General features: G+C 41.5%; 1 protein-coding gene across 5 annotated transcripts in view; it reads right to left on the reverse strand.

The window, feature by feature from the left end:
* Positions 1-22,819, reverse strand: part of CORO1C (coronin 1C) — an 83,398-nt gene that overhangs the window by 13,665 nt on the left and 46,914 nt on the right. For all 5 annotated transcript variants that reach the window (XM_060170333.1, XM_060170336.1, XM_060170335.1 and 2 more), the window contains one exon: positions 17,011-17,133. In XM_060170333.1, the coding sequence (XP_060026316.1) occupies positions 17,011-17,133 (123 nt within the window). The remainder of the gene's footprint in view (positions 1-17,010; positions 17,134-22,819) is intronic.

Below are 22,819 nucleotides of genomic sequence, written 5' to 3' on the forward strand. Positions count from 1 at the left end.
CCTGCCTTCTGAGGGCATAAGTTTAGGACGTCACCCAATTTCCCCTGCACGCTCATCTTTCAGCAGATTTTAAACACGGCAGATATGAACAAGCATGGAAGGCAAAGGGAACCTACCTTGCCTCTCCCAACCCCTCACCCAGACCACTGCCTCTCTCCACCAAACATAACAGACTCCGAGCGTGGGCATCTGTTACCCTCCAGAGCTATCTGTTTGCTTTCACCTATTTTTATTCAAGGGTTTATGAACAGTAAAACTGCTCCACATTGAACTTGGCTATTTGAATGTAAAGCAGGACTGAAACTGTGAATAGAAGGAACAGAAAACAACTACTGGTTTAATCAAAGCACGAAGTCGGCAGAGAAACAATTATGAAACGAGACTTCAGAGACTCAACAGGAAATGCATTTTGCAATATGAATTCCGACTCACGCTTAGGACGGAAAGCGTGGTAATTCCACCTGCCGTCTCCAGGGGGCACTGTGACCACGGGCTGCTGGGTTTTCCCACAAGGATAGTAAAACCTTCACTGCCTGAATGACCGAGATTAAGCAGTGTGTTTTCTAAATCCCTAATGAGGCGTGGAGTGATGGGAGGCTTTGGATATAAGCAGCATTTCCTGTCTTAAACATGAGAGCTTATAATGGCACTTAATCTTTTCCTTTCTCTAGCTTCTCCATGCATCTTTTCCTTGGATGGCGAGGAGATGTTAATGATGGAACAAAACGTTTATTATATAATTTAAAAAATGAGGAAACTCTCTGTCCCTTTCTTTATCTCACTTTTGGCAGGTTCCATGGTTCCCTCAATGAGGCTTATGTATTTCATCCAGGCACCTAACCCATCTCACTACCTCGGTTACTCACTTGTGCAGCACTTTTCTTGAGTAGCCACTGTAACGCAGGCCCATTACCAGGCAAGTGGGGAAGGACAACTAAACCCAGGTCCCGCTCTCAAAGGGTTTACGGTCTAACAAAGCAGAGCTGTCTATGAGGCCGAAAGTCAAAAAGACAGCAAAGACAAGCAGTTGGATGGAGAATGGGCTCTGGAGCCAAAGAACCCTGGTTCAAATCCTGCCCGGGCCTTTTACTGTGATGGTCCTCAGCAAACAGTTCAACATCACTGCACAGGGAAGCATCAGTACCTGTGCTTCCTAGGGCTGCTGTGAGGACGGAGTTAAGAAAGTCCTGGAATAGTGCCTGGCACACAGTCTGTGCCCCCAGTACGGTGCAGGGGTGAAGAATATCCTGATTCTGCTACGTATCAGCTGTATGACCTTGGGGACATTCACCTAACCTATCTGGGCCTTGAGTTTCCTCGCCAATAAAATGGGAGTAATAATGAACCTGCCCTCACTGGGGTTGTCTGGAGACCGATGTGGTAACATGAATCTAAAGCACTTAGATGGGACTTCCGTGGTGGTGCAGTGATTAAGAATCCGCCTGCCAATGCAGGGGACAAGGGTTCAAGCCCTGGTCCGGGAAGATCCCACATGCCGTGGAGCAGCTAAGCCCATGCACCACAACTACTGAGCCTGTGCTCTGGAGCCCACGAGCCACAACTACTGAAGCCTGTGTGCCTAGAGCCTATGCTCTGCAACAAGATAAGCCACTGTAATGAGAAGCCCGCGAACCACAACGAAGAGTAGCCCCCGCTCGCCGCAACTAGAGAAAGCCTGAGTGCAGCAACGAAGACCCGAAACAGCCAAAAATAAATAAATAAATTTATAAAGAAAAAAAAGAGATGGAAAGGGAGAAGGAAGGAAGGAAATCAACGATCCAGTTTCAAAATAAAAAACACAGATGCAGAGAGCAATTTTCTAAAGAGCTGATGCTCCAAAGAGGCTGGCTGAGGGGCTGACAGGAAAAAGTCACCAGAGTAAGAAAGATAACACCGGCATGAGGATTCCCAGAGGCAGGGGAGAGTGACCAGAAAAGCCTGTACGATGAAATGCAAAGACAGTGGCATTCCGGCCTCTGTGGGGAGAAAGGCGGCCTGTGGGGAAGGGCCGGCACATCTGTAAGTCCTTCCACACGAAGAGGACACAGCCCTGCTTCGGGCCTGCTGGCCCTGCTCACAGGCCTGTCAGTACGCGGCTCTCTGCCCTCTGTAGGGCTCTCTGCTGCAGCCGGCAACGGCCTTCCAGTTTGGACTGGAGAGGTTGCAGAAGTCCCATTCAGTCCCTGTTTAGTTTTCTTGTGCATAACCTGGGATGCAGCCTGGTGTGGTGGAAAGGATGCTGGCCTGGAGCATCAGAAGACACGGTCTCCACCAGAGCTGGGACACTAACTGGATGTGTCAGCATTAAGAAGGGGCCTCACTTCCGGGAGCCTTGATTTCCTTGTTCCATATGGAGGACAGCAGCGGCTCTGCCTCCTCAGGGGTAAATGCAAAGGTCAAATGAGCTGATACATTCTGCACCCCCAAGCACTACCCGAATGTGAACTACCGCAAACGGGGTGACCTTTGACAAAACTGTCACCCCTTGGGCCTGCGTTTCCTGAGTGGTAAAATGGGACACACTCCTGCCTCACTGTGCTGTTAACAATGGTTAAATATAATCACCACATAAACGCTTAAAACAGCACTTGGCAAAAAAAGGATCTACTATACGTTCATGATTATTTTTCTTGCTGGAACTGTGACCCCTATGACCCCAACATGTAATTTCAAGTCTGGACAGCAAGATTCTATGGAATGAAATTAATTTGTCTTCAAATTAATTCAGCCCTGTACCCAACTGCAGGGCTGTTTATATCCAAGATATCATATGTGTGAAAGCTCCAGTTCATGCCCGGGCCAATTAGCACAAATGAGATCGGCTCTGATTTCCAGGCTGGTCCGTCAGCTTCTCTCTGTTCCGTGGCTGCGGCTAGGACTCTCATACCACTCGGTTCTTCCAAAAACGTATGTGGTGAGTAGAGAGGAAAAGTGGCATCAAACACCCTCTGCTGTGCCCTGAGTGGGCATCTCAGCACGGCAGCCACTACAAGCTATCCCCTCTCCTCCTGATTTTTTCTTTTCTTTTTTTAAAAATAATACTGTGTATTCCTGGAATTTTCTATGTGGACAACACATTACTATGGCAATGTTTTGTCTTGTTTTGTTTTGAAAGAAAGGAAAAAAACCACAATTGGTCTCTAGGGCTTCCAGATGAAAAAGTGAATCAATCGGTGAAAACCCAACATGGTTCTGGAAAAAACAACTTTAAGCATCCATTCAGGAATGACTATATCACTGGCATCCTTTTCCCATGTGAATTTCTAAATATGGAAAAAGGACAGCTCAAGAGAACAGTTCTAACAAGAAAAAAAGCGAGGAAAGTTAAGAGTGGGTTTCTCTCAAGTAGTCATTTAAAAGTACATTTATTTGACGGTTTTATTTCTCAAACACAGCGCAAATTTAATGCAAACACAAAGTGCTTCCAGACACTGCCTCCCTGTTTTAATCACCCATCGTGAACTTGCTACCAGGTTAGGCACTAGAGTTACAGCAATAAAAACGGCTATTCCCCCCAAACGCCGCATTTTTAAAATGTAGAGGAAACCAATTCCAAAGGCAGAATTAAGGAAAGAGCTGATCTAAAGAGACAGGGAGAGTCTGAGATTCTGCAGCAGCTGCAGAGCAGCAAACCCCCTGCAGAAGCCACTGATCCAACACCCCAAGGGGCAGGATGCAGAGAGTCAGGACATCCCTAAATGAACCATGACACTGAGAACAACATTGGTTTTGAGAAAATCAAGAAGTGAGAGTTGGGTTCCGATGTGCCAAGGTTATAATACCCACTTGGCCAATGGCCCAGACACAATCTGTACAGAATGGAAATAACAAGAAGTCTTGCTGAATGACTGAGTAGGACCAGAGTCCTGGGGAATGCACTCCCATCACCAACCACATCACTTCTACTTTTATTTCAAGGCAAAAACTGCAATAGGAAAATTTACAACAGAAGCAAAAATGGGTAAAATAGGGAGTTTAGGGCTTCCCTGGTGGCGCAGTGGTTGAGAGTCCGCCTGCCGATGCAGGGGACGCGGGTTCGTGCCCAGGTCTGGGAGGGTCCCACGTGCCACGGACTGGCTGGGCCCGTGAGCCATGGCCACTGAGCCTGCGCGTCCGGAGGCTGTGCTCCGCAACAGGAGAGGCCACAGTGCTGAGAGGCCCGTGTACCGCAAAAAAAAAAAAAAAAAAAAAAAAGGGAGTTTATTTTTGTTGATTTCCACAGGAGTTTAAGACTGATTTGAGAAAAGGGAAAAGTGTCCATTTAAACTTCATCATTTGGGACCAATCAGAACATCTAGGTAAAGGCAAATAAGATGCTCCTCCTGCAAGATCTTTCCCTCTCCCAGACTCTGGAAGAACCAGTCAGGCAGCGCCACTGTCTGAATTCGCCAGTTTTTGCATCTGTGTTTGCAGATAAGGGACAGTGTTGAATCAACATCATTCACTAAACTTGCCTTGCCTGCTCTTTTATTTATTTATTTATTTTTGGCCGCACCACTCAGCTTGTGGGATCTTAGTTCCCTCACCAGGGATTGAACCCAGGCCCTCAGCAGTGAAAGTACAGAGTTCTAACCACTGGTCCGCCAGGGGATTCCCCTTGGCTGCGCTTTGTATTATTTAAACACTGTTATTTTCTTAGAGCTAAAATTTTCCCAAGTAAAATACTTAACAGCTACAATCGTTAAAACTCTCTGTGAGGAGAGTTAGAAAAAAGAACTCACAGTACCAAAAATCTGGAAAACTTAGGAGCAGAGTATAGTTTCTGGGAAGAGGGGTTTATATCATTGCTATCTGCTCATACAAAACATCACTTCAAAAGTAGTACACCATGGGGCTTCCCTGGTGGCACAGTGGTTGAGAGTCCGCCTGCCGATGCAGGGGACACGGGTTCGTGCCCCGGTCCGGGAAGATCCCACATGCCGCAGAGCGGCTGGGCCCGTGAGCCATGGCCGCTGAGCCTGCGCGTCCAGAGCCTGTGCTCCGCAACGGGAGAGGTCACAACAGTGAGAGGACCGGGTACCGGGAAAAAAAAAAAAAAAAGTAGTACACCAGGATTCCCCTGGCGGTCCAGTGGTTAAGACTTCATGCTTCCACTGCAGGGGGCACAGGTTCTGATCCCTGGTTGGGGAACTAAGATCCCATACTACATGCCAAGCAATGCGGCTAAAAAACAGAAAAGAAAAAAAAAAAAGAAAGAAAAGGTAGTACACCAAAGGCAAACCATGCCAATATAATTTACTTTTTGGCTGCTTAAAGAAGCCATCTCTAAAAGATGGAGGAATGTACCATAAGGCTGGCATTCCCTCTCTAAAACTGCAATCAATGTAACATGACTGCCACAGAATCAGTTCTCACACAGTGAATAAATCACTGCTTAAATGCAGAGGACATAATGGAATTATACTATAAATACAAAAAGTATTTTTTTTAATTAAGTTAATCATTTTACAGATCATTTGGTAAATTGGTTCTACTCTGTTTTTTTCTACTGAATTATTTGCTAAAGATATTCTTACTACCATGAATCCACTATAAGTATATATCAAAACTCACTGTGAAAAAACAGTAACTCATTATACTTCCTGGATCCTCTCAATTGGCTTGTTTTATTTAATTTAGTTTTTTAAGCATGTAAGGCAACTGAGGCTGAGAGCATTTAAGTGACCTGGGCTTATCTCAGCATCCTTTCTCTACTGGAGCTGGACCTTGATATCCATCTACAGTTGCAGGTCCTGGGCTATTATTACCAGGAGGCTACGCTTGGGAAACTACAGAGAACTTTTCTGCTTTTTTTTTAAATTAATAATGTTGCTGTTTGAAATCATTTGATTCGTTGTACACTGGTCTTTCATCTTCAGGAGAACAAAAGGGAAAATGAGGTATTAAGAAACAGGTGGGGAGAGGGCATACAGCAAAAGCAAGAAGAACTATAATTCTGCAGCCTGTGGAGGGAAAAAACCACATTCACGAAAGACAGACAAAATGAAAAGCCAGAGGACTTCGTACCAGATGAAGGAACAAGATAAAACCCCAGAAAAACAACTAAATGAAGTGGAGATAGGCAACCTTCCAGAAAAAGAATTCAGAATAATGATAGCGAAGATGATCCAGGACCTCGGAAAAAGGATGCAGGCAAAGATCAAGAAGATGCAAGAAATGTTTAACAAAGATGTAGAAGAATTAAAGAACAAACAAACAGAGATGAACAATCCAATAACTGAAATGAAAACTACACTAGAAGGAATCAACAGCAGAATAACTGAGACACAAGAACAGACAAGTGACCTGGAAGACAGAATGGTGGAATTCACTGCCATGGAACAGAATAAAGAAAAAAGAATGAAAAGAAATGAAGACAGCCTAAGAGACCTCTGGGACAACATTAAACGCAACAACATTCGCATTATAGGGGTCTCAGAAGGAGGAGAGAGAAAGGACCAGAGAAAATATTTGAAGAGATTATAGTCGAAAACTTCCCTAACATGGGAAAGCAAATAACCACCCAAGTCCAGGAAGCACAGAGACCCAGGCAGGATAAACCCAAGGAGAAACACGCCGAGACACGCAGTAATCAAACTGACAGAAATTAAAGACAAAAATTATTGAAAGCAACAAGGGAAAAACGACAAATAACATACACGGGAACTCTCATAAGGTTAACAGGTGATTTCTCAGCAGAAACTCTACAAGCCAGAAGGGAGCGGCATGATATATTTAAAGTGATGAAAGGGAAGAACCTACAACCAAGATTACTCTACCTGGCAAGGATCTCATTCAGATTTGACAGAGAAATCAAAAGCTTTACAGACAAGCAAAAGCTAAGAGAATTCAGCACCACCAAACCAGCTCTACAACAAATGCTAAAGGAACTTCTCTAAGTGGGAAACACAAGAGAAGAAAAGGACCTACAAAAACAAACCCAAAACAAGAAAATGGTCATAGGAACATACATATCGATAATTACCTTAAACGTGAATGAATTAAATGCTCCAACCAAAAGACACAGGTTCACTGAATGGATACAAATACAAGACCCATATATATGCTGTCTACAACAGACCTACTTCAGACCTAGGGACACATACAGACTGAAAGTGAGGGGATGGAAAAAGATATTCCATGCAAATGGAAATCAAAAGAAAGCTGGAGTAGCAATACTCATTATCAGATAAAATAGACTTTAAAATAAAGAATGTTACAAGAGACAAGAAAGGACACTACATAATGCTCAAGGGATCAATCCAAGAAGACGATATAACAATTATAAATATATACGCACCCAACATAGGAGAGCACCTCAAGACATAAGGCAAATGCTAACAGATATAAAAGAGGAAATCGACAGTAACACAATAATAGTGGGAGACTTTTACACTTCACTTACACCAATGGACAGATCATCCAGACAGAAAATTAATAAGGAAACACAAGCTTTAAATGACACAACAGACCAGATAGATTTAATTGATATCTACAGGACATTCCATCCAAAAACAGCAGATGACACTTTCTTCTCAAGTGCACACAAACATTCTCCAGGATAGATTAGATCACATCTTGGGTCACAAATCAAGCCTCAGTAAATTTAAGAAAATTGAAATCATATCAAGCATCTTTTCCAACCACAACACTATGAGATTAGAAATCAATTACAGGGAAAAAAACATAAAAAACACAAACATGTGGAGGCTAAACAATACGTTACTAAATAACCAAGACATCACTGAAGAAATCAAAGAGGAAATCAAAAAATATCTAGAGACAAATGACAAGGAAAACACAATGATCCAAAACCTATGGGATGCAGCAAAAGCAGTTCTAAGAGGGAAGTTTACAGCAATACAATCCTACCTCAAGAAACAAGAAAAATCTCAAGCAATCTAACCTTACACCTAAAGAAAGGAGCTACAGAAAGAAGAACAAACAAAACCCAAAGTTATCAGAAGGAAAGAAATCATAAAGATCAGAGCAGAAATAAATGAAATACAAACAAAGAAAACAATAGCAAAGATCAATAAAACTAAAAGCTGGTTCTTTGAGAAGATAAACAAAATTGATAAAACTTTAGCCAGACTCATCAAGAAAAAGAGGGAGAGGACTCCTATCAAAAAAATTAGAAATGAAAAAGGAGAAGTTACAACAGACACCGTGGAAATACAAAGCATCGTAAGAGACTACTACAAGCAACTCTATGCCAATAAAATGGACAACCTGGAAGAAATGGACAAATTCTTAGAAAGGTATAACCTTCCAAGACTGAACCAGGAAGAAATAGAAAATATGAACAGACCAATCACAAGGAATGAAATTGAAACTGTGATTAAAAATCTTCCAACAGGGCTTCCCTGGTGGCGCAGTGGTTGAGAGTCCGCCTGCCGATGCAGGGGACACAGGTTCGTGCCCCAGTCAGGGAAGATCCCACATGCCGCGGAGCGGCTGGGCCTGTGAGCCATAGCCGCTGAGCCTGCACGTCCGGAGCCTGTGCTCCACAACGGGAGAGGCCACAACAGTGAGAGGCCCGCATACCACACACACAAAAAAAATCTTCCAACAAACAGAAGTCCAGGACCAGATGGCTTCACAGGTGAATTCTATCAAACATTTAGAGAAGAGCTAACACCCATCCTTCTCAAGCTCTTCCAAAAAATTGCAGAGGAAGGTACACTCACAAACTCATTCTATGAGGCCACCATCACCTTGATACCAAAACCAGACAAAGATAGCACAAAAAACGAAAATTACAGACCAATATCACTGATGAATATAGATGCAAAACTCCTCAACAAAGTACTATCAAACAGAATCCAACAACACATTAAAAGGATCATACACCGTGATCAAGTGGGATTTATCCCAGGGATGCAAGGATTCTTCAATATATGCAAATCAACCAATGTGATACACCATATTAACAAACTGAAGAAGAAGAACCATATGATCATCTCAAGAGATGCAGAAAAAGCTTTTGACAAAATTCAATACCGATTTATGATAAAAACTCTCCAGAGAAAAGGGAACCCTCTTGCACTGTTGGTGGGAATGTAAATTGATACAGCCACTATGGAGAACAGTATGGAGCTTCCTTAAAAAACTAAAAATAGAATTACCATATGACCCAGCAATCCCACTACTGGGCATATACCCTGGGAAAACCGTAATTCAAAAAGTCATATACCACAATGTTCACTGCAGCTCTATTTACAATAGCCAGGACATGGAAGCAACCTAAGTGTCCATCAGCAGATGAATGGATAAAGAAGATGTGGCACGTATATACAATGGAATATTACTCAGCCATAAAAACAAATGAAATTGAGTTACTTGTAGTGAAGTGGATGGACCTAGAGTCTGTCATACAGAGTGAAGTAAGTCAGAAAGAGAAAAACAAATACCATATGCTAATACATACATATGGAATCTTAAAAAAAAAAAAAAAAAGGTCCTGAAGAACCTAGGGGCAGGACAGGAATAAAGACGCAGACGTAGAGAATGGACTTGAGGACACGGGGAGTGAGAAGGGTAAGCTGGGATGAAGTGAAAGAGTGGCATGGACATATATACACTACCAGATGTTAAACAGAGAGCTAGTGGGAAGCAGCCGCATAGCACTGGGAGATCAGCTCAGTGCTCTGTTACCACCTAGAGGGGTGGGAAAGGGAGAGTGGGAGGGAGACGCAAAAGAGGGAGGAGATATGGTGATATATGTATACGTATAGCTGATTCACTTTGTTATAAAGCAGAAACTAACACACCATTGTAAAGCAATTATACTCTAATAACAATGTTAAAAAAAATAAATAATAATTAAAAAAACTCTCCAGAAAGTGGGCAGAGAGGGAACCTACCTCAACATAATAAAGGCCGTTTATGACAAACCCACAGCAAACATCATTCTCAATGGTGAAAAACTGAAAGCATTTCCTCTAAGATCAGGAACAAGACAAGAAAGTCCACTCTCGCCACTATTATTCAACATAGTTTTGGAAGTCCTAGCCATGGCAATCAGAGAAGAAAAAGAAATAAAAGGCATACAAATTGGAAAAGAAGAATTAAAACTGTCACTGTTTGCAAATGACATGATACTACACATAGAGAATCCTAAAGGTGCCACCAGAAAACTACTAGAGCTAATCAATGAATCTGGTAAAGTTGCAGGATACAGAATTAATGCACAGAAATCTCCTGCACTCCTATACACTAACAACGAAAGATCAGGAAGAGAAATGAAGGAAACAATCCATTCACCATTGCAACAAAAAGAATAAAAACCTAGGAATAAACCTACGTAAGGAGGTAAAAGACCTATACTTCGAAAACTATAAGACACTGATGAAAGAAATCAAAGATGACACAAACAGATGGAGAGATATACCATGTTCTTGGATTGGAAGAATCAATATTGTGAAAATGACTATACTACCAAAGCAATCTACAGATTCAATGCAATCCCTATCAAATTACCAGTGGTATTTTTTACAGAACTAGAACAAAAAATCTTAAAATTTGTATGGAGACACAAAAGACCCTGAATAGCCAAAGCAGTCTTGAGGGATAAAAAACAGAGCTGGAGGAATCAGTCTCCCTGACTTCAGACTACACTACAAAGCTACAGTCATCAAGACAATATGGTACCGGCACAAAAACAGAAACATAGATCAATGGAACAGGATAGAAAGCCCAGATAAGCCCATGCACCTATGATCAACTAATCTATGACAAAGGAGGCAAGGATATACCATGGAGAAAAGACAGTCTCTTCAATAAGTGGTGCTGGGAAAACTGGACAGTTACATGTAAAAGAATGAAATTAGAACACTCCCTAACACCATACACAAAAATAAACTCAAAATGGATTAGAGACCTAAATGTAAGACTGGACACTATAAAACTGTTAGAGGAAAACATAGGAAGAACACTCTTTAACATAAATCACAGAAAGATCTTTTCTGATCCACCTCCTAGAGTAATGGAAATAAAAATAAACAAATGGGACCTAATGAAACTTAGAAGTTTTTGCAAAGCAAAGGAAACTACAAACAAGACAAAAAGACAACCCTCAGAATGGGAGAAAATATTTGCAAATGAATCAACGGACAAAGGATTAATCTCCAAAATATATAAACAGCTCATGCAGCTCAACACTAAAAAAAGAAACAACCCAATCAGAAAATGGGAGGAAGACCTAAATAGACATTTCTCCAAAGAAGACATACAGATAGCCACGACGCACATGAAAAGCTGGTCAACATCACAAATTATTAGAGAAATGCAAATCAAAACTACAATGAGGTATCACCTCACACCAGTTAGAATGGGCATCATCAGAAAATCTACAAACAACAAATGCTGGAGAGGGTGTGGAGAAAAGAGAACCCTCTTGCACTATTGGTGGGAATGTAAATAGATATAGCCACTATGGAGAACAGTATGGAGGTTCCTTAAAAAACTACAAATAGAACTACCATACGACCCAGCAATCCCACTACTGGGCATATACCCAGAGAAAACCATAATTCAAAAAGACACATGCACCCCAATATTCATTGCAGCACTATTTACAATAGCCAGGACATGGAAGCAACCTAAATGCCCATCGACAGATGAATGGATAAAGATGTGGTACGTATATACAACAGAATATTACTCACCCATAAAAAGGAAGAAAATTGGGTCATTTGTAGAGACGTGGATGGACCTAGAGACTGTCATACAGAGTGAAGTAAGTCAGAAAGAGAAAAACAAATATCGTATATTAACGCATATATGTGGAACCTAGAAAAATGGTACAGATGAACTGGTTTGCAGGGCAGAAATAGAGACACAGATGTAGAGAACAAATGTATGGACACCAAGTGGGGAAAGTGGCAGGGATGGGGGTGGTGGTGATATGAATTGGGAGATTGGGATTGACATATATACACTTATATGCATAAAATAGATAACTAATAAGAACGTGCTGTATAAAAAATAAATAAAATAAAATTCAAAAATAAAAAAAAAGAAGCAGGTGGGGTAGAAGATCAAATACTTCTTTAAAATTTTATTTCAACTGCTGAGTTGTTAAAGCATTTTGTAATTACCCCAATAATAATAACAAATGATTTGGGAGACATTAAGTGATTAAAATATCAGCACCATAGTTAAGGGAGTGAAAGAAAACTAGGAGGAAGATTTATCCCAAAGCATTATTTAATTTACAAAATGTTCACTCTGGCAATAGCAATAAAGGGGCAACGTCAGAGGATTCTGGGACAATGGTGGTGTCAGTGGCAGCACAGTTCTGGGATCTTCCCAAGTCCCTCAAGAAAAACACAGAGCAGGCAGATAACAAACAAAAACACAGGGACAATATATACACAAAACTAGGTGATAACCCAAATGCAAGTGTGTGGAGGAAAACCACCAACAGCCACACAACCCGTGTGTTGTCAGCCTCTGTGCGAAAAAAATCATGGGGCAGCAATGGGGTGCCCCACAGATCTGAGCAGAGCAGGCCAATATGAGGCCACAACGGAAACGGGAAGGGCCTTTGCCTTCTCCAACAGCAGGTGAGAACAGGGACCCGAAACGAAAAAGGTATGAAGGGGCTGGAGAAATCTAAACCCCCAATACCCTAGACACCAACCAGAGAGGACTCCCTTCTGAGACAGGCCCACACTGAGTGGAAATTCCAAGAAATGGAATCAAATCTGAGCAGGACAGAAATAAGATGGACAAAGGAATCAGAAAGACCAAAAAAAAGCAGGTCAGGAAATCTGACAGCAAGCCACCATGTTTCTGAACACTACCTGAAAAGGACAGAAGAGGCAGCTCTGTGAAGTTAGAACAGCTTTATGAAGGAAGCCAGCTTCTGAAAGCTCGGGAAAACTAAATTCACATAAAAATAAAGAGAGGGAGAAAAAAAAAAAAAAAATCAAGGCTCCAAAATTACTATGAGAAAAAAAGAGAATACATCCCTGCAGACAGTACAAGAATGCTAGTAAGACCAGCTCCAAAGAAAGATAAAAACTATCACACACATTTCGAAAGACATTATTAAGAAAACAATACAAGACAGGAAACATAAATCAGAACTTGAAAAACTCAAAAGTAAGGTGGCGGAAATCAAGAAAAAAAATAGAAATAAAAGGAAAAGTACTTTAGAAACGAAGACTAACAAAGAAGCTAAGAGCAAATAAACATAAATAATGTCCCCAAAGAAATAAAAGGTAAAAAGCAGAAAAATTTTAGCCTAAAAGAAATGAGTAAGAAAAAAGGTTTGGAGAGAAACTGACAAATATCTAAGAAGATAGGTAAATAAGATAAAGCATTTGGATAACAGGAGTCCCTGAAGGGAAAAACCAAAGCAAAGGAACAGAACAAATACTGAAGACTCTAAGTCAATAAAACTTCCCTGGGGGGGGGGGGGGCAGGGCGGGGCGGGGAAGACCTGAAACCAGATATTGAAAGAGCACATCACACACAGAAATATCAACTCAGAATAACCAACAATAGTCTAGTAAAATTACTACATTTTAAGAAAAAAAATCTTATGAACATCTAGGCAAAAAGAACATATAGTCTATAAGGAAAAGAAAATCAGATTTTTTCTGATCATCTGACTTTTTACAGCAACACTTTATGCCAAAAGAAAATGAAATATTTAGATACTCAAGGAAATACTGCAAGCCAAGAATTTTATATCCAGAAAAATTCACCTTTAAGTATAAAGGTCACAACAAGCTATTGTCAATATAGAAGAACTTAGAGAATACAGTTCCCACGAGCCTTTCCTATTTGATTCCATCCCTTGGAACTGCTCCTCAGGGTGGGGCCTGTCCTGGAAGGGAGCCCTCTCTGGTTGGTTTCCAGAGTACTGGGGTCTAGAATCTACTAGAGAAGGAGCTTCAGATGATCCAAGTGCCTTTTTTTTTTAAACTGCTTTCAGTAATCATAATGGTGGTGATACTCTTAGTATTTTTAGTGTGAGACTATTGTATGTATACTGTGAAAAAGCAAATGAGATAGATTAGGATATTCTAATTCATCCTGAACTCCTGAGAACCAGGATTCTTGGTGTGAAAGAAAGGAGCAGAGATGTATTGTTAAAGAAGTTAGGTAAAAACTATACAGTCCTGAATTTGAACTGGAAAGATTAAGATGAAGTCACAAGGTATTATATCTTTAAATATATATGTATATTCTAGCCAAATTTACTGCAAAGTCTTAAAAACAATGATCGCTACGGTAACAATGAGCATCCCTAAGCACTCAGAGAGTGATCTAGAAACTCCATTTTCCATTAAAACAAACCAGAGCTTCTGAGAGAAGTGGCGGATTTGAGGTGTGGGGTCAGGGATGGGCCTGGGACACCTGGACATACAGAAGAGCGAGGAAGCAACAGAAACAAGTAGGGTCACTTCAGAAGGACTCAGGAACTGTGAAGAGGTTCCCATTAACATAGACTGAATCCCCTGAGCTTTGAGAAAAGAATTGTAACAGATTGAAACCCATTCAGTTCAAAATGAAATGAAAGGGGGAAAAAAACCTCCAAACGAAAAACTAATTGGTCACCTTCTGAGGAAGATAAAGAACCAATTCATTATTTTGAAAACTGGGTAAATAAAAGGAAAGAATCAAGCATTTATCCTGCTTTCCTATATGAACTATACTCCTGGGTAACTAAATAGTAGATAAGAGAGAGCATCACCTTAAAAATTTTACCAGCTGAAAACTGAAAACAAAATCACAGCATTTAATATCACCATTTTGAGACCCCCTAATGAGTTGCTGGATCTAGGTGCTGGGCATCAATAACTGCACAAATCAAAAAACAGCAAAAAACCAGGCATCTTGACACCTCGTGCCTCCTGAGGGGAGACCAGAGCACGAGCTCTAGGCTTGTCAAAGGGATGGAATCTGAATCTAATCATGCTCTAGCATCCAGCTGCCAACTTGCAGGGAATCTGAAAGACAGAGTAGCAGGTTGAACTGGACCACGAGGGTGCAATCAGCAAACTCTGGACTTCTGGAAGCAACAGGTCAAAGATCAGGCTTCTTCAACAAGAAAAGGATGGAGGAGGAACCTGTAGATTAGGAAAGACTTAAAAGGCATATCAAGTTTTTAGAACTTGGAAGACTAAGCTCTAGCGTCCAGAGACGCACACTTGAGTGATTAAAACCACAAAGAAAGGCAAGGAAGTGAGTTTTACTGGTTACTTGGAGAGGGAGGGGTGGATGGGGACTGGGATGGGGCACAGGGAAGAGACTGAGAAGCCTGGGAAAGTTCCATTTCTTGACCTGGGTGGCAGTCACAGGGTGTTCACTCAGTAATAAACCTCCTAACTCAGTTCACTTTTTTTTTTTAATGAATTTATTTATTTTTAATTTATTTATTTTTGGCTGCATTGGGTCTTTGTTGCTGTGGGTGGGCTTTCTCTAGTTGTGGCGAGCGGGGGCTACTCTTTGTTGTGGTGTGCGGGCTTCTCATTGCAGTGGCTTCTCTTGTTGCGGAGCACCGGCTCTAGGCGCGTGGGCTCAGGAGTTGTGGTTCGCGGGCTCTAGAGCGCAGGCTTAGTAGTTGTGGTGCACAGGCTTAGTTGCTCCGCAGCATGTGGGATCTTCCTGGACCAGGGATCAAACCCATGTCCCCTGCATTGGCAGGCAGATTCCCAACCACTGTGCCACCAGGGAAGTCCCTCAATTCACTTTTTTACTTAATTGAACTCACTTAACTGCTCTTTTAGTGTGTTTTATAATACAAAGGTTTTTTTTTAAAGGGCAATGTGACCAATAATGCTGGAGATGGGGAGGGATGGATCAAACCCGCTTCTCCAAGAAAGGTTAAGACTCTCAGTTTAAGATTTGGGCATCAGGTCTAAATACTGTTCCTTCCCCTTAGCAAAATGTGTCTGTAGCCATTCAAATGATCAATTTAGCAAGGCATGTTAAACGGAACAACTCCTTTTAATAGCAGCATATTTCTTTAATACACTTTGGCTGCCAAAATCATGAGATCACAGGAGGAGTTATCCTTAGTCAAAAGTCCATGAGGAAAAATGGGTAAATGTTTAAATGGCACAGTTCAGGAATTAATTTCCTTTTACGTAAAATAACTGTAATTAACAAAGCCTTCCAAACAATGTTTCTAAGTCTGGTTCAGTGCACAGAAAACCAAGAGGGGGATAACCAGAGTGCAGCTCTTGCAGCTCTCCACCTGCCAGGTGTGAGGCTGCCTGAGGGACGACCTGCATCCACTCCAGGCATGACTTCAGGGCTCCCTGTCTGCGCTCTTGCCCAGTCTTTGCAGCAGATGTTGCGCTAGGATTAAAAATGGATCCAAACTCATAATTACATTTGAAGGCTAAGAAGAACATAATCAAGAACAAGAAGCTTCACATTCACAAGTAGTCCAAAGCCTGGTTTCATACATAACCTACCTTTGGAATCTAAACTGGGGAACATACAGAACTTACTTTAACAACCTTTCAAATTGGTTATTTGTATATCTGCATAAAAAGGACTTCGTTAACCAGGGTCCACTAGACATTAGCTTGGAAATAAGCACCTACAAAAACTCTTTATTATCTTTCAGTATCTGTTTCACATTCCATCTATCTATATAACCTTTGGCATCGTATTTCACTGTAATATGCAATTCATGGTAGCAATTTTATCTCTCCTTTTTTAGAGGGGAGGAAGGTCATGTGGTGTAACGGCATTCACAGAATTATTTGAAAGTCATTTTACTTTCCCTAAAATCTTCCCATCAAGCAGATGTGTCAACTGTTAACAAGTATGCGTACACACAGAAGCAAAAGAAGAAAAAAGACGAGAGAGTACAACTCCTTGATATAAACTTGTAAAACGGCTTATCTGCAGTTAAACTTCAGTGTCACTAAATTCTTGTATAGTCCAATGGACAATCAAAGCTCTATGATTTTCTGCATTTCAAGCCTACACACACACACTCTTTGAAGGCAGTAGGTGAGTCTCGCTGGCCTGTGTGCCCGCCACACCGAGGGAACTTACCATAACCGTGCAGTCCTCTGAGCCGCTGGCAATGACCTGATCGTTATGTGGGCACCAGTCTATGTCCAGCACTGGTCCTGTGTGACCACACACTGTGGGGTAGGATTTGTCAATTCGACCAGTCTGAAAGGAGAGAGAAACAGACCTATTATGTAACATCAATGCCACAGAGTTTTTATGTTTTGTCAGACCCACTCCTCCTTTATTACTTCTACCCCAAACTCTCAAGAATCTACAAATTATGACGTTCATATCAGCCAACGTCAACTGTTAAGAAATGTCAACTTGCATTTCTAAAAACAGTTACTACCAAGGATACTCCATCAAATTAAGGATCTACATTTCCAGAACCACAGAGACTTTATTTAATCAACGGCATTAATAGACACAGCAAAAGAGAATACAAGAGTCTTTTTATCACAATACAATTCTAACAATACCCTATTGTAAATTATAGGTGTGTTTTTACTGTTTAAAAAAAAAACCAAACCTGGTATTATTCAAAATGTAAAATATAACCTTTAATATGATAAGCTAATGCCCTTGAATATACAAATTAACAGTTCTGAAAGTGGATGGCACTTCCAGTGAGCAAGCAAAGTGAAGGTAATGAAAAGAAAAGCTTTAACCACTGCTCAGCGGCGGAAGGACATAGTACATTTCAATGTCTCGGTCTCTTCCGTCAACAGAAACGCCAGCTGGGCCTTCTAATTAACCAGCTTAGCTCTCAGCCATTACCCAGATCCACATCTCATTAAGAACACAACTTCTAATGTTGGTCATAGCAACCATCACAACGTGCTCATGTTACACACTTGAACCTAACCAGCCAATCTGGCTTATCGGACCAATTTTGTCTGGTGTTAACCAAGACAAATGCTATTACAACAACAGCTGTACAAAGGCTGCTTCTTTTTAAAAAGGTTAATGCCAGTCCTTGCTGACGTTCTTCTACATATGCTAAACGCAGGTGAACAGAAAGGAATCACCACAATGCAAAAGTGAACCTATTTTTTGGTTGATGCTACTCTCCTGTTATGGCCAGCTGTCACAACACGGGGTCAGGCTTCTTGGAAAATTTTCAAGATCAGTAAATTTGGATTTCTCCACTTTGACTTGACTGTGGAAATCTCCAGAAAAGCAGTGTGCTAAAGCACAAAGACCACAGGCTCCAGAGTCAGACAGATATGGATTCAAGTCCAGGCTCTCTTGGTTAAACAGTGTGTGATCTCAGACAGGTAATCTCTCTAAGCTTCAGCTTGTCATCTGTAAAATGAGTAACAGTAATACTTACCTCCCAGGATTACCGTGAGGAGTAAATGAGAAATGAGGTAAATCATAACCTAGCATTACAACCATCTGTATAAGGTGTGTAAAAAATTAGAGTACCCAGAGCACAGTAACTAAATTAATTAGAGTACCCAGAGCACAGTAACTACTCAATAAAAAGCTGGCGCTTACTATTAGTTCTTCCTGTATAATGTTAACTTACTCAATCATTAAAGAATTACAAGCGTGTGTTATCCGTGAACTCTGGGCCAGACACTGAGCTGAGCTGACACAGAGGTGAGCAGGGCGCCCTCCACGTCCTGGCCGAGCGTGGAGTCCATCTAAAGCTCCAGTTACAGCGCAGCACAAGACGTGCAGCACCAGGACAGGCCCAAGGCGGCAGGAACACAGAAGAAGGACATTCAAGCAGCTGTGCGGGGGCTCCAGCCTTTGGGAAGGTTTTCTGCGCAGAAAGGTGAGTTCTGAGTTGAGGTGTGAAGGTGCACCAGCCTACGGACCTGAGGCCTGGGTTTTTTCACACGCTCCCCCTTTCTCTTGCAAAACTAATTCAACCCAGAGTTTCGGTCTCCTGAATTGCATCACCAAAAACAGGAATTCATAAACGAAAATGCCAAGGAAGAAACACAATATTACAGAGAACCTGGGTCTTGTATGAGAAGCCACGTGGGTCACTGACAGGCTGAGAAGCAGTGAGGGTCAGGGACCAGGCTGCCAGGGCTGGGGTGTGGCGCTGCCATTTTCTCCCGAGGCTTTGGCCAAATGACCTCAGTTTCTCACCTGTAAAATGAGAACGCTAGAATTCTTTCTTCAAGAGCTGAGGTGAGAATTAACTGAGACAATCAAGGTAAAGCACTTGGTACCGCCCCAGCACCTCTAGTGCTCAAAAAACGTTACCCAAAATTTAACAACTGCCGGAATCCATTCTACCAACACCCCTGACCGTATCCTTCCTTAAAGAAGGAGCTGCTACTAAGCACCCAAGCCAGGTAGTTTCACCTAATTCCCCCTGTGAGTGCTCCTCCCCTGGAGTTCCTACCCCATGTCATGGTCTACTACGCAAGGTGCTGGCGGTGAACTCACAAGTGTTTTATTTTCTAATATTATTACTGTTTTATTATGTACTATTATTATTTAAGCTATAGATATAGTTACTCTCTTGAATGTGTGATATTTAGTAATTTAAAACATTCTGAGACACAAAGGCCAGGTTGAGGTCTGACACACATTGCAACAGACATTCCAGAAGGAGAGAATGCAAGAGAAACAAAAAACTGAAGAGATGAGGGCTGAGGATTTTCCACGTTTAACTGAGGGCATAAGTCTTCAGATTGAAGAAGCACGGGTCCCAAGTAGAATATCCTAGTGCAATTCAGAACACCTAAAACAAAGATAAAATCTCAAACCAAAGCAGCCATAGAGAAAAGACAGATTACCTACAGAGAGAATAACTAGACTAGCTGTGAGCAAACTTCTCAAAAGCAAGTACAGAAACAAAGACATCAGAAACTATCTCAGAAATGGGAAGAAAAACAACCACCTGTGCATTCTATGCCCAGATAAACTATCATTCAAAAGTGATGACCAAACAAACAAACAAAAACCCCAACATTTTTAAACAAAAAGATACAGAAAATTTACCATTTAAAGACTCTTATTCAAAGAATTAAGTTCTTGGACTTATCTCAAAGAATTTCAAAATTAATTTCAAAGAACTAAGTTCAAGGACTTATTTCAAGAAAAGAAAGTGAACCAGAAGAAAGAACTGGGATACCAAAACAAGAAGTGAGCAAACAAATTGGTAAATGTGGTCAATGTAAATAGGCATTGACTGTATAGAACAGTAGTAATTATGACTAACTGGAGTACAGGTAAGACAAGGCAGAACTAAAACACTAAACAACAATAACATGTAAGATAGAAAGATATGATCAGAATTCAAAGGTTTCAGGGCCCTTCCCTAGAAAAAGGCAGAAAATTTGACTAGTTTTAGACTTTAAGTCATGTAAGTATGTTAAAATTAAGGGTAAACACTAAAAGAGAATATATAACTTCCAAAAAGTGTATGGAGTGGTAGGAAGGTTAGTGGAATTTTAAAAACTCATTCAATATAAGAGAAAGAGGAAATAAAAAGAAAAAAAGGCAAGGAAAAGCATGAAAGCTAGAAAGCACAAAATAAGATGGTGGAAATAAAACCAACCATAAATCACAAACTGCGGTAAATATGAATGACTTAAACTCACCCGCTAAAAGACGAGGTGCTTCAGATCAGATTAAAACCAGCTATAAGACACATTTACAAAATAATAACACAAAAAGGCAACTAAAGGAGGGGAAGGGATATAAAAATATGTACCAGGTGGTTATACTAGAACAAATAGATTTTAAGGTGAAATGCATTATTTAAGATTACATTTTAACATTTAAACAAACAAATCAGAGAAAAGCTATAGTCACTATGGACTTTAACTCATCTAACTACATAAGCTTCAAAATAATTAAAGCAGAAATTGACAGAAGTACAAGGAGAAAATGACAAAACCATAATCTTAAGAGATTGTAATAAAGACTTAAGAGATCAAACAGACAAAAATCAGCATGAATATAAACGGCTTTAACAAAAGTAACAAGCTTGATCTAACGGATATATATAACTTGTAGCCAACATTTTATTTTATTTTTTATTTTTATTTATTTATTTTTTTTGCAGTACGCGGGCCTCTCACTGCTGTGGCCTCTCCTGTTGTGGAGCACAGGCTTCGGACGCGCAGGCTCAGCGGCCATGGCTCACAGGCCCAGCCGCTCCGCAGCACATGGGACCTTCCCGGACCGGGGCACGAACCCGCATCCCCTGCATCGGCAGGCGGACTCTCAACCACTGCGCCGCGAGGGAAGCCCATAGCCAACATTTTAAAACACACATTTTTTTTTTGTTTCCAAGCACACTAATAAACATTTTTTTTCAAATCACCAAATAGAATACCACAAAGCAAATCTCAAAAACTACCAAGGAATCAATATTGTACAGAACATGTTCTGAGTACAACGCAATACAATTAAAAATTAACAGAAAAGTACAAGCCAAAAAGCTCCAAAGCATCTGAAAAGTTTGTTTTTTTTTAAAGTGTTTGCCAACCTATCCAAGTCCTCGACATCACTCCTACCCTTCCTACCGTACCAGGAACATAAACGGTATCAGGCTTCTTCTTCTTCTTTCCTTTTTTTAAAAAATGAATTCATTTATTTATTTTTGGCTGCGTTGGGTCTTCATTGCTGTGCGCGGGCTTTCTCTAGTTGTGGTGAGCAGGGGCTTCTTCATTGCGGTGGCTTTTCTTGTTGCAGAGCACGGGCTCTAGGTGCACAGGCTTCAGTAGTTGTGGCATGCGGGCTCAGTAGTTGTGGCTCGCGGGCTCTACAGCACAGGCTCAGTAGTTGTGGCTCACCGACTTAGTTGCTCCACGGCATGTGGGATCTTCCCGGACCAGGGCTCGAACCCGTGTCCCCTGCATTGGCAGGCGGATTCCTAACCACTGCACCACCAGGGAAGTCCCCCCAAAATTTCTAATTTACTAAATAATTCACATAGAAAGTCATAATAGCCAACAGAAAAAGGTTAAAATTGGTCAGTAAATACATGCCATATCAAAACTTGTGGGATATAGCTAAAACAAATCTTAAAATTCCAGATGAAATAAGTAAGCTCCTAGAAAATGTGTGATGTATCAAAACTCCTTCAATAAACAGAAAACCTAAAGAGACCCAGAATCATAAAAGAACCAGTACTGTGGGCTTCCCACAGTGCAGTGGTTAAGAATCCGCCTGCCAACGCAGGGGACACGGGTTCGAGCCCTGGTCCAGCAAGATCCCACATGCCGCGGAGCAACTAAGCCCATGTGCCACAACTACTGAGCCTGCGCTCTAGAGCCTGCAAGCCACAACTACTGAAGCCCACATACTGCAACTACTGAAGACTGCGCACCTAGAGCCCATGCTCTGCAACAACAGAAGCCACCGCAATGAGAAGCCTGCGCAACGCAACGAAGAGTAGCCCCCGCTCGCCACAACTAGAGAAAGCCCGCATGCAGCAATGAAGACCCAACGCAGCCAAAAATAATAATAAAAAAAAAGAACCAGTACTGTAACTCCATACATCACTGCCCACCCAAAATCAATCAGTAAATACCAAAAATAATAGGCCCAGATGGTTTTACAGATGAGTTTTCCCAAACAGTCAAGGAAGAAATCATCTCAAACCAGTGTTGCCAGAGAATAAAAAATAAAGGCGCACTGCTGAACTCACTACATAAGGAATGTATCACCTTGATATGAAGGACAGTGTAAGGAAGAGAAACTTAGGCTTATGTGACTTATAAATATTGATGCAAACTCCCCTCAAAAAAGGAGGGGGAGGGCTTCCCTGGTGGCGCAGTGGTTGAGAGTCCGCCTGCCGATGCAGGGGATGTGGGTTCGTGTCCCGGTCCGGGAAGATCCCACATGCCGCGGAGCGGCTGGGCCCATGAGC

This window comes from Lagenorhynchus albirostris, chromosome 14 (assembly GCF_949774975.1).
Source record: "Lagenorhynchus albirostris chromosome 14, mLagAlb1.1, whole genome shotgun sequence".
In the NCBI taxonomy this organism is placed as follows: Eukaryota; Metazoa; Chordata; class Mammalia; order Artiodactyla; family Delphinidae; genus Lagenorhynchus; species Lagenorhynchus albirostris.